The 12,712-nt window shown below is 46.7% G+C and overlaps 1 protein-coding gene across 1 annotated transcript in view; it reads left to right on the forward strand.

Moving 5' to 3' along the window:
* Positions 1 to 416: 416 nt before the first annotated feature.
* NUDT14 (nudix hydrolase 14) overlaps positions 417 to 12,712 on the forward strand; it is a 75,363-nt gene continuing 63,067 nt past the window's right edge. Inside the window, exon 1 of the mRNA XM_056851757.1 lies at positions 417 to 497. Within this exon, the coding sequence (XP_056707735.1) occupies positions 417 to 497 (81 nt within the window). The remainder of the gene's footprint in view (positions 498 to 12,712) is intronic.

Consider the following 12,712-nt stretch of genomic DNA (forward strand, 5'->3'; position numbering starts at 1 on the left):
ATGGCATGGGCTAATTTTTTATATATATATAATTTTTATAACGTTAAACAAAACAAACAAGTACAAACCCAATAATAATAATAAATAAAAAATAAAAATAAGGGGTAATTTTGAAGGATGTATAAGTGCTCTCTTTGTATTTTTTATGTTATTGTTTTCTTTGTTTTTTTATATATTTTTTTCTTATTATAAAAACAATAAAAATTTATTTTTTAAAAAAATGTCCTCCCCCCGGGAGCCTCCGTGCAGGGCCGGGGGGTGGGCGTGGGGAGGGCGAGAGGGAGCCCCCAGCCCCCCCCCCGTCCTCCGGAGCTCCCCCCCCCGTCCCTCCACTTCCTCCTGGCGGGCGGGGCGGGGACCGGAGCGGCATCAGGAGCACCGCAGCAGGAGGGGCGGCGGCGGGGGCGCAGCGGGCGATGGAGGCGTTGGAGGGCCTGGCGCTGGGCCCGTGCGCCGCCTCGCTCTACCTGCAGCCCCTGCGGCTCCGCTACCGCCAGGTAAGCCGGGCGCGCCGCACGAGGCCCCGCCGAGCCGCCCTGCAGGCCCGCCGCCCGGGCCCGCCTCTTCCGCCCACCTCCGGCCCGGCGAAGCCTTCCCGAGCCCAGGACTCCGCGGCTGGTTTCCTTTGCTTTCTCGCCTTCATTTCTGCCTCTGCCTTCCGGGGTGGGGGTGGGTGTGTGTGTGTGTGGGGGGGAACGCCTTGCCGCCCCCTTCCGCTCTCCGCCCGTTTGGTGTTCACAACAACCCCGCGAGGGATTGAGAGGGGGGCCGGCCCGGAGTTGGGTCGCGTGGCCAACCCCCAGGTGGTGGGGAGAAACAGGCACCTCTGTGCTAATACCAAAGGTTAGGAAAATAGTATAGGAGCGAAGAACATTGACAAACAAGGGGCAATTTATATAAGCTACTGAGATACCTATAGACATATAATGTACAAACACAAGTAACCACACTATAACATAGTGTGTGTTGGTTGTAGTGTGGTTACTTGTGTTTGTACATTATATGTATATAGGTATCTATATACAATGTACAAACACAAGTAACCTCACTATAACGTAGTGTGTGTTGGTTGTAGTGTGGTTACTTGTGTTTGTACATTATATGTATATAGGTATCTATATACAATGTACAAACACAAGTAACCTCACTATAACATAGTGTGTGTTGGTTGTAGTGTGGTTACTTGTGTTTGTACATTATATGTATATAGGTATCTATATACAATGTACAAACACAAGTAACCACACTATAACATAGTGTGTGTTGGTTATAGTGTGGTTACTTGTGTTTGTACATTGTATGTCTATAGGTATCTCAGTAGCTTATATAAATTGCACCTTGTTTGTCACTGTTCTTCGCTCCTATACTATTTTCCTAACCTCCAGGTGGTGGCTGGAGATCTCCTGCTGTTGCAACTGATCTCCAGCCGATCGAGGTCGGCTCGCCTGGAGAAAAATGGCCGCTTGGGCAATTGGACTCTATGGCATTGAAGTCCCTCCCCCAAACCCCGCCCTCTTCAGGCTCCGCCCCCAAAATCTCCCACCAGTTGCAAAGAGGGACCAGGCAACCCTGCAACCGATAGAGATCAGTTCGCCTGGAGAAAAATTGCCGTTTTGGCAATTGGACTCTATGGCATTGAAGTCCCTCCCCAAACCCCATCCCTCCTGAGGCTCCACCCCCAAAATCTCCCGCCGGTGGCAAGGAAGGACCTGGCAACCCTAAGGTTGGGAAATACCTGGAGATTTTCGGGGGCGGAGCCTGAGGAGGGCAGGGTTTGGGGAGGGGAGGGGACTTCAACACCATAGAGTCCAATGGCCAAATCGGCCATTTTTCTCCAGGGGTACTGATCTCTATTGGCTGGAGATCAGTTGTAATAGCAGGAGATCTCCAGTCACCACCTGGAGGTTGGCAACCGTAGCCTTGATCCTAGTTTCTGACCACTGCACGGTACTGCTATCAAGTATATATTGGCTTTTTTACAATGGGGGGGGCATCTGCACATGCCCAGAGGTGGCCTTTGCTGAGTCATCTTCCCAAGGGTGGCCAACTTTTTTTTCTTTTTGGATTCTGCAAATCCTGACATTTCACATTCTGAGCCTATGCAGAAGTGGGCACCTTTAGTTAAAGTCCTCTCTCAATAGTATTTAAATTGGGGTCCTCTACCATCTTCCTAGTAATATTTATTAGTTTGTTAAGTAAAAATTTTATCCAGTCATTCCTCCAAGCGATTCAGGGCGCCGTACATCGTTCTCCACTCGTCCATTTCATCACACCATTAGGCTGAGAGAAAGTGTCCCAAAGTCACCCCAATGAGTTCATGGCAGGATTTGAACTTGGGTCTTCCAAATTCTGTTCCCACATGCCAACCTCTGTACTATACTAGATATGTTATTACCAGCGAGGCACAACCTTTTTAAGAGCTAGGGCTGGTGGCGGAGTGGCACAGCAACTCCTTTATGGGCAGAAGGTCCCAGGTTGGATTGCTTGCCCTTAAAGGCTGCCAGCAGGTGTTGAGTGAGATCTTTATCTGCCGGAGAGCCTGGAAAACTGTTGCCGGTCAGGGTAGACTGTGCTGACCTTGATAGACCAATGCTCTGCCCCAGTAGAAGGCCGCTTCATGTGTGAGTCAAAAAGCACCCTCCCACACACACATCTGCAATTAGTAGCAGTGTGGAATTGAAATTATCTTCTATTATTATTGTTTTTACCCTGCCTTTGCTCCAAGAAGTTCAAGGTGGAGTTTACACTCTTCTCCTCCATTTTATCCTCAAACCAACCCTGCGAGGTAGATGGGGTTGGGAGCAAGCAGCCCAAGGTCACCCAGAAAGCTTCATGGCTGTGGGGGGATTTGAACCCGGGCTTGCCCAGCCCCTGCCTGACGTTCTAACACCACACTGGCTCTCCACTGTCCCAAAACGCAATAAAAAACAGGACATAAAAACAGCACTCCAGACATGGAATTGTATTTATAGGGGTTTTTATGATAGATGCATGCAGTAAGCAGATCTCAGGCATATATTTAATAAGACCCTCCTGCCTCATGGCTTTCAGCCAACTCCTTAATGTTAGGTTTGATTCCTGTTTGCAGGTTTTTTGTTAAGAGCCTGGGGGAGAAATCTGGGATTTTATTCTCAAAGTGGAGTCAGTGGTATATAAAAAAAATGCCCCTCTGATGATTGTTAGAAGCCATTGCAGGTGGAGAGAAGGGGCTACATAAAATATCAAATGCTCTCTCCCCTCCCCCTCCCGTTTCTTAATCTTTATATTTATGATAGGTGCGTCTGATATATAGGTCTCAAGCACACAGTGAGATCCTTGAATCTCATGGCAATCAGCCAGCTCTTTAATGTTAGGTTTGATTCCTATTTACTGTGTGTTAAGGGTCTGGAGGAAAAATACGAAATTTTATCCTCTGGGCAGATTGAGCAGCGTAAAATTATGTTGCTGGTGTCCAGAGGCTATTGCAAGTGGGGGGGGGAAGGGATTGCTTAAAATCCTGAATGATGTCCCCATAAATTCCTTCCAATGTTTGTAGATTGCCTCCCTGAGGTCTTGTATGCCTGCAACTAAAAATCTAATTTCTAGCTAGGGTTGCCACACCCGCTGCGGGCAGGAGATCTCCACCCCCAACTCCCACTGCTTATCACTGTTTCAGTGGCTGGCAGGAGAGAGAAAAAATTAAAAATCGGCAGCAATACATCACTTCTGGGGAAAACTGGAAGTGACATCACGCCACTCTAGGAATAGCTGGGGGTGTTGACGCCCCCATATCCTTGCCATCTCCTAGCCTCCTGCCATTTGTCCTCTGCTGCCAACCCTATTTATATCCCATCCTTCCTCTAAGACAGAGGTGTCAAACTCAATTGTTACAAGGGCCAGATATGAGATAAATGTCACTTCGTCGGGCCGGGCCATGCCTCGCCAGCCCAGATCGAGAGTAGGGGTGGGATGGCTGGCTCGCGGGCCGGATAAGAGCTCTCAAGGGGCCGCATCTGACCTCCGGGCGTTATGTTTGACACCTCTGCTCTAAGTGGCTCAGGGGGGCATTCATGGTGTCCCTTCCCCTGTTTTATCCCCCCCCCCATGTTATGCTGTGAGATGGGTTGGGCTATAGGAGGGTGGCTGGTTGGCTTGAACCTAGGCCTTCAAAATCCTAATCTGGCACTCTAACTAATTCACCACATTGGCTGTTGTCATGAACATGTCTAGAGAGTATCTGCCTTTGTAACCGCAATACTTCCTTGCCCGTCTAAGGGCTGCCCAGGTGTGCAAGGGAATGGCCGTACTCCAAGCTTGTTCTGCTCTCTTATGGTGACTGTGACCCCACAGATAAGAACATAAAAAAGTCATGCTGGATCAGACCAAGGTCCATCAAGACCAGCAGTCTGTTCACACAGTGACTGCAGCAGCATTTTCCTGCCTGTGTTCCACAACACCTAATATAATAGGCATGCTCCTCTGATCCTGGAGAGAATAGGTATGCATCATGACTAGCATCCATTTTGACTAGTAGCCATGGATAGCCCTCTCCTCCATGAACATGTCCACTCCCCTCTCACCCTCCAGCTTCAGCAGATGACCCCGCATTCTAGTATTACGAGAGAGGAAAAAAAGCTTCTCCCTATCCACTCTGTCCTTATCATGCATAATTTTATAGACCTCTATCATGTCTCCCCTTAACCGCCTTCTAATGAACAGGATGATCAAGGCTGGCCATTGTAATGGCTAAGGAATGAGAGGTGATTCAGGTTTGGTTCAAATGTCAGCCACACATTATTCAGCCTCCATGCCTGGGCTGAATAATCATTGTTTGCCATCAAGTTGCAACTGACTCATGGTGACCCTAAAACCGGAGGGCTTCAAAAGCAAGAGATGAGCAGAGGTAGTTTGTCATTGCCTTCCTCTTCATAGCGGCCCGGAGCTGCCTTGGTGGTCTCCCATCCAAGTACTAGCCAGGGTTAATCTTGCTTTGCTTCCAAGATCTGACAAGACTGGGCCAGCTGCATTATGGGCCGGATAATGCTGGCTGTTGACGAATTATGACAAAAGGCATCTGTTGAAGGCCAAAAGTATAACTATACTAATGTATATAAATGCTGATAGTTATTAGCTTTGTTACTTCTTAGTGAGTATCCAATGGTGAATAATGGACATTTTAACAGCAGTATTTTTAAGGCTGCAATCATATTCAACTATATTTAGGATTAAGCCCTGTAGAATTTAATTCCAAATGTATGGGGCTGCATGTGTGGCGCGGCCTCGATGTTTAGATATCTTGTTCCCACAGTTGTGGTATCTGCGAAAAATAAGTGGTGGATATGTCACTCCTCTTAGAGTCATGTGGTTTGGAATTGCATCTGAATGGTGGTGGATTGACCATGTACAGTGCAATCCTAAGGATGCTTTCCTGGGAGTAGGACCTGTTGAGTAACAGAGGTCTTGCTGCTGAGAAGACCTGCCTAGGATGGGATCTGTAGTGTTGCAGGTGTTTTGCTGAAGGGTTACCAGGCCGCTGATCTTTGACCAATAGGATTACGGTCTACTGCAATGATTATTCCAGGTATTTTCCTGTTTTACTGCCTTGTCTTCAACACTAACTACATGTTGACAGTATACCTTGCCTTAGGCAGTTTGGTGTTTGCATTATCTTTTAATTCTGTACTATTCCCTTGTCCTCTGCTGTAGGAGTCCATTGCCTTTATTCTGTAACCTGGCTTATGTCTCAGTGAAAAGGGCAGAAGGGATATTTATTTATTTGTTGGATTTCTGTGCTCCCTTTTCCAAGCAGGTTGGACTCAGAGCGGCTCACAACAAGTTTACACAATTCACAGTATACGCTTTAAAACTATACAATGTTAAAAATCCCAAGGTGCCCTCAAAACGTATGCATTAACACTCAAGCTGCAGCAGGAGCCAACAGAGGGAAGTATGAAGGATATATTCCAACAAAATAATCTAATAAATCAAACGTCAGAACATAAGAAAGGCCATGCTGGATCATACCAAGGTCCATCAAGTCCAGCAGCCTGTTTATCCAGTGGCCAACCAGGTGCCTCTAGGAAGCCCACAAGCAAGACGACTGCAGCAGCATTGTACTGCCTGTATTCCAAAGCACCTAATATAATAGGCATGCTCCTCTGATACTGGAGAGAATAGGGATGCATCATGACTAGTATCCATTTTTACTAGTAGCCATGAATACCCCTTTCCTCCATGAACATGTCCACTTTCCTCTTAAAGCCTTCCAAGTTGGCAGCCATCACCACATCCTGGGGCAGGGAGTTCCACAATTGAGCTCTGCGTTGTGTGAAAAAATATTTCCTTTTATCAGTTTTGAATCTCTCGCCCTCCAGCTTTAGCAGATGACCCAGTGCTCTAGTATTATGAGAGAGGGAGAAAAGCTTCTCCCTGTCCACTCTCTCCATACCATGCATAATTTTATAGACCTCTGTCGTGCCTCCCCTTAACCGCCTTCATTCCAAGCTCAACCGCTCCTCATAGGGCAGTTGCTCTAGCCCCCTGATCATTTTGGTTGCTCTTTTGTGTACCTTCTCAAGCTCTGCAATATCCTTTTTTTTAGGTGTGGTGACCAGAGCTGTACACAGTACATTATTCCAATCAAGCAATAAAGAGGAAAGGGAAAGAAGGAGGAAAGGGAGGCCAGCAAGATGGAAATCGTCACTGCCTCAACCGTATGAATAAAGTAAATAAATAAATGTGAAATGCTTACATGCAAATTATTTTAGCGCCTTATTCTATAAGGCCATTTCCCTCCGACCCACCCCAAAAAGTGATAAATGCAGTTGCTGTTCATGGCCTTTTGATGGGAAGTCATTGCTTTCAGTGGCCCCAAAGTTTCCACCCAGCTGCCCCACCAGTTTCCTTCATGCACCCTTTAGTTTCCCATGGCCTTTTCCCTTCCATAGCCTGCCTTCCAGTCAGCTTCCTCACCCCATTTCCTGCTTTCTCAATGCATCTAATCTTTTCGTCCATTCTCAGTTTCCCCAGCATCTCTGTCCCATTTCCTTTTCTATCGGTTCGTGCAATCTTTTTAATCCCCTTTCTAGATGGGGAGATCCTACTACTAGCGAGTGCTCTAATGCCCCAGCTATCTTAATTTCTCCCCAGCAAGACTCCCTTCTAATTAGCTCACAATCCATGTTTTCTTTCCCCTTTTCTCTAAGGTCACCACTGAAAATCTTTATCCCTCTAAGAGTTTTAGAACAGGCAACCCAACGTTGGCTGAGTCTGAGTTTGCCATGTGCAGAGTTACATGAAAGTAGCATTGTGTCTTTGGAAATTTGTGTGTGTGTGTGTAAAGTGCTGTCAATTCGCAGCCGACTTATGGCGACCCCTTTTTGGGGTTTTCATGGCAAGAGACTAACAGAGGTGGTTTGCCAGTGCCTTCCTCTGCACAGCAACCCTGGTATGCCTTGGTGGTCTCCCATCCAAATACTAACCAGGGCTGACCCTGTTTAGCTTCTGAGATCTGACGAGATCAGGCTAGCCTGGGCCATCCAGGTCAGGGCCTTTGGAAATTTGGTCACCAGTAAAAAATAAAGATGAGACCTGCAACGTATGAGATGGTATACCAGATAACCCAAAGGAGTGCTACAGGAAATCCTTCTTTCTCACCTTGCCACCTGACCACAATTCATTCTCGACAGGGCGTCCCTAAAGATGTATAATCAGGAACTCACCGTGGTAGGTTCTGCAGTAAGTGCTGGTATAATTCTCCGGTACGTTAAAAGTTGTGGCACTGCCATGAAAGTCCTCTACTGCATCCTCCCCTGAATGTAGGGAACAAGGGGTGCAGTGATGTGTAGGGCTGCCAGCTCTGGGTTGGGAAATACCTGGAGATTTTGGGGGTGGAGCCTAAGGAGGGAAGGGTTTGGGGCAGGAAGGTATAATGCTATAGGGTTCACCTTCCAAAGTGGCCATTTTATCCAGGAGAACTGATCACTGTCACCCGGAGATCAGTTGTAATCCCAGGAGATCTCCAGCCACCACCTGGAGGTTGGCAAACCTAGTGATGTGTGAACATTTTAAAGCGCTTAGCTTTGGCTAGTGTCATAGGTAAGTTTCCACATTTGGCAGGAAGTTCCACTTTTTGATACAGCTCAGCAGAACCACCGGGTAGGGTTACCAACCTCCAGGCACTAACTGGAGATCTCCTGCGATTACAACTGATCTCCAGCCGATAGTGATCAGTTCACCTGGAGAAAATGGCCGCTTTGGCAATTGGACTCCATGGCATCACAGTCCTTCCCCTCCCCAAACCCCACCCTCCTCAGGCTCCACCCCAAAAATCTCCAGCTATTTTTAACCTGAAGCTGGAAACCCTACACAGGGGTCTACTCTGCTGCATATATTGCTCACCTTCTGCCTCTTTGCTCCAGTCACAACTCTCTTTTTTTTTGCCATCAAGTCGCAGCCGACTTATGGCGACCCATCATGGGGTTTTCAAGGCAAGGGGTTTACGGAGGTGGTTTGCCCTCGCCTGCCTCTGCATAGCAATCCTAGACATCCTTGGTGGTCTCCCAACCGAAGACTAACCAGGGCTGACCCTGCTTAGCTTTCGAGATGTGACGAGCTCGGGCTGGCCTGGGCTATCCAGGTGAGGTCCCAGACATGCTATACCCACCTTCTAATTAGCCGGGTGAACTCTTACCTGGGATAAGTAGCAATGATTCCCCCAGGGAAACAGCTGAGAGACATACTACATGGCACAATCTTGCTTCTAGCCCTAAGTACATGTATAAGTAGAGGGGTCATAGGTCAGTGGTAGAGCCCATACTTTGCATGCCATTCCCAGGTGCATTCCCCAGAATTTCCTGTTGAAAAGATGTCGAGTAGCTGTGGTGGGAATGACCTCTGCCAGAGGCCTCGGAGAACTATGAACTGCCGTAGACAACTCTGGGCTTAGTTGGATCAACAATCTGTTTTAGCATAGAGAAGGAGAGGAAGAAGGAGAGTTGGTTTTTATATGCCGATTTTCTGTACCTTTTTAAGGAGAATCAAACCAGTTTACAATGTCCTTCCCTTCCTCTCCCCACAGCAGATGCCTTGTAAGGTAGGTGAGGCTGAGAGAGTTCGAAGGGAACTGTGACTGGCCCAAGGTCACCCAGCTGGCTTCATGTATAGCAGTACCTCTTTTTTTTTTTTAATAATTTTTTTATTGAAAAGTTTCCAAAACACACACACACACACCATATACCATCATTCTCATGCGTACAGTATTATCAATCTTCCAAGGAGTTCATTTTGAATTAATCTTCATATCATGCGGGATATTTGTTTGAATAATAATATGTTTGACTCCTTTATCATTATTTCCACTGCTCTCAAACTATCTATCAAAACAATACTTAATACAGATCATATTACCCATTCTATGCATTATTTCTGATCTTGATCTGCTGCGCTAAACTAGACTATTTCGTATACAGACTCAATCTACTGCCTTTATATCACCATTCTTTTACATACTAATAAGTCTCCACCTTCTATGAGCCCCGTGGCGCAGAGTGGTAAAGCTGCAGTACTGCAGTCAAAAGCTCTGCTCATGACCTGAGTTCGATCCCGATGGAAGTCGGTTTCAGGTAGCCGGCTCAAGGTTGACTCAGCCTTCCGTCCTTCTGAGGTCGGTGAAATGAGTACCCAGCTTGCTGGGGGTAAAGGGAAGGTGACTGGGGAAGGCACTGGCAAGCCACCCCGTAAACAAAGTCTGCCTAGGAAACGTCGAGATGTGACATCATGGGTCAGTAATGACCCGGTGCTTGCGCAGGGGACCTTTACCTTTTTTACCTTCTTTACTGAGTTATAATTTCTACTTTATATAATCAAAATATAACTCCCATTTCTTCTGAAATTCTTCCATCGTTCTGCCTAATTGGATAATTTCACCATCACTGTGTATTCTGTCATTTTATCTTGCCCTTTTTCCACTTCTGGGATTTCTTCTTTTTTCAAAGTTGTTGCCAGTATGTGTAGGAGTACCTCTATATGTTCTCTTTCCCGAAAAATAAACAGAAAATGCAGGCTTGCAAGTGCATTTTAGACTTGTGTGGGGGTAAATGTCAATTGAACATTACTTTCCTGACCTGGATAGCCCAGGCTAGTCTGATCTCCTCAGCTAAGAAGGGTCGGCCCTGGTAGGTATTTCAACAGGAGACCACTAAGGAATACCAGGGTCGCTAGGCAGAGGAAAGCAATTGCAGACCACCTCTGAACGTCTCTTCCCTTGAAAACCCTATGGGGTCTCCATAAGTCTGGTGTGACTTGACAGCAAAACAACAAGAACAACAACAAAACCTTGTTGTTTTGAAAATGAATCAGTGGAATTTTATTATTATTAGCAGTAAGAACCACTTAGGAACCCCGTGGCGAAGAGTGGTAAGCTGCCGTACTGCAGTCCAAGCTCTGCTCACGACCTGAGTTCAATCCCAACGGATGTTGGTCTCAGGTAGCTGGCTCAAGGTTGACTCAGCCTTCCACCTTTCCAAGGTCAGTAAAATGAGTAGCCAGCTTGCTGGGGGTAAAGGGAAGATGACTGGGGAAGGCACTGGCAAACCACCCCATAAACAAAGTCTGCCTAGAAAACGTTGGGATATGATGTCACCCCAGTGGGAGGTTTTTGGGGCAGAGCCTGAGGAGGGCGGGGTTTAGGAAAGGGAGGGACTTCAATGCCATAAAGTCCAATGGCCAAAGCGGCCATTTTCTCCAGGTGAACGGACCTCTATCGGCTGAAGATCAGTTGTAATAGCAGGAGATCTCCAGCTAGTACCTGGAGGTTGGCAACCCCAGACCTAAAGCAGCCAATGTCATTCTCCTCTCCACCATTTTATCCTCACAACAACCCAGTGAGATAGGTTACAAAATTTCTGGCAGGGTATGAGCTTTCGTGAGTCACAGCTCACTTCTTCGGATGCCACAGTTTAGTTTTGTTTTAGAATCTTAGTGTGTCGATAGGCGAACCCATTTACTGTTTGCCTATCTTAGATGTCCTGACAAACTGGATTTGGTCCCAAACCAGGAAGTCCTCAATCTCCATGCGCAAGGGCAGGCATGAAGAACCCTGGGAGCTAGTGGGCATGGGAGCCCAAAGACTTCCTTGCTCTCTTGTTCTTAATGTCTGAATGCCGCCAAACGAATGCGTTGGGGCATTGTACTGCCCTTGTACAAATCTGTGGTGAGACCACACTTGGAATACTGTGTACAGTTCTGGTCACCACTCCTAAAAAAGGATATTGCGGAGCTTGAGAAGGTACAGAAATTATCTGAAATTATCAGGGGGCTAGAGCAACTGCCCTATGAGGAGCGGTTGAAATGCTTAGGGCTATTTAGCTTGGAAAGAAGGCGGTTCAGGGGAGACATGATAGAGGTCTATAAAATTATGCACGGTATGGAGAGAGTAGACAGGGAGAAGCTTTTCTCCCTCTCTCATAATACCAGAATGTGGGGTCATCTGCTGAAGCTGGAGGGTCAGAGATTCAAAACTGATAAAAGGAAGCATTTCTTCACACAACACAGAGTTCAATTGTGGAACTCCCTGCCCCAGGATATGGTGATGGCTGCCAACTTGGAAGGTTTTAAGAGTGGAGTTCGTGGAGGAGAGGGGAATTCATGACTTCTAGTAAAAATGGATACTAGTCATAATGCATCCCTATTCTCTCCAGGATCAGAGGAGCATGCCTATTACATTAGGTGCTGTGGAACACAGGCAGGATAATGCTGCTGCAGTCGTCCTGTTTGTGGGCTTCCTAGAGGCACCTGGTTGGCTGCTGTGTGAACAGACTGCTGGACTTGATGGACCTTGGTCTGATCCAGCATGGCTTTTCTTATGTTCTTATAAGCTATCATGGATTCATGGTCCATGTCATTGGATGCATGAAGCGTGTCCTCAGTCGGTAGAGCTTTAGAAATGGGCAAAGAGAAAGAAATTGTGAATGCTGTGATCAAAGGCCATGAAATGCAAAAGGCCCGGCCTGTCACATTTCTATGCAAAGCTCAAATGTATACAAAATAAACACTGGGCATTCTCAACAACAGTAAATTGGTGATAGTACCCATTTACTAGTCTTTCTGGTGAAACCTAACTGCTACCATAAAGGCTAGGAATCCCAGTGGAACTTAACTGGCATTGAATTTGTCTCTTTTCCCTTCTCCTCTTTCAAAAGAGTCATCTCTCATAAATGTGAAACAGGACAGCGTTTTATTGTATTTAGGTCCAGATCTTGAGCGGGCCCCTCTGCCTTCAGGGTTGCCTTTTCACATGAACACATGAGCTACATGAAGCTGCCTTATACTGAATCAGACCCTTAGTCCATCAAAGTCAGTATTGTCTACTCAGACCGGCAGCAGCTCTCCAGGGTCTTAGGCAGGGGTCTTTCACATCACCTACTTGCCAAGTCCCTTTAACTGGAGATGCCATGGATTGAACCTGGGACCTTCTGCAGGTCTTCTTTTCCATCAGGTGTGCGAGCTGAGCATTGCACATCAGTGTAGAGCTGCAATGGGAAGAGTCACGGGGTGAAATTCCGCCTTCTAGATCACTTTCCAACGTCAAAGCTCTGAGCCTGGCCATCCAATTTTCATGTGCACCCTTGTGCAAAGAGCCTAGAACTAAGAAACTGAACAGGTGAAACTTTTTCCATTTATCTTTATCTGTGTCCCTCATTTAGGGTACTGATAAAGACACAGTAACAATTCT

The sequence above is a fragment of the Euleptes europaea genome, chromosome 6 (genome assembly GCF_029931775.1).
Source record: "Euleptes europaea isolate rEulEur1 chromosome 6, rEulEur1.hap1, whole genome shotgun sequence".
NCBI classification, from domain to species: Eukaryota; Metazoa; Chordata; class Lepidosauria; order Squamata; family Sphaerodactylidae; genus Euleptes; species Euleptes europaea.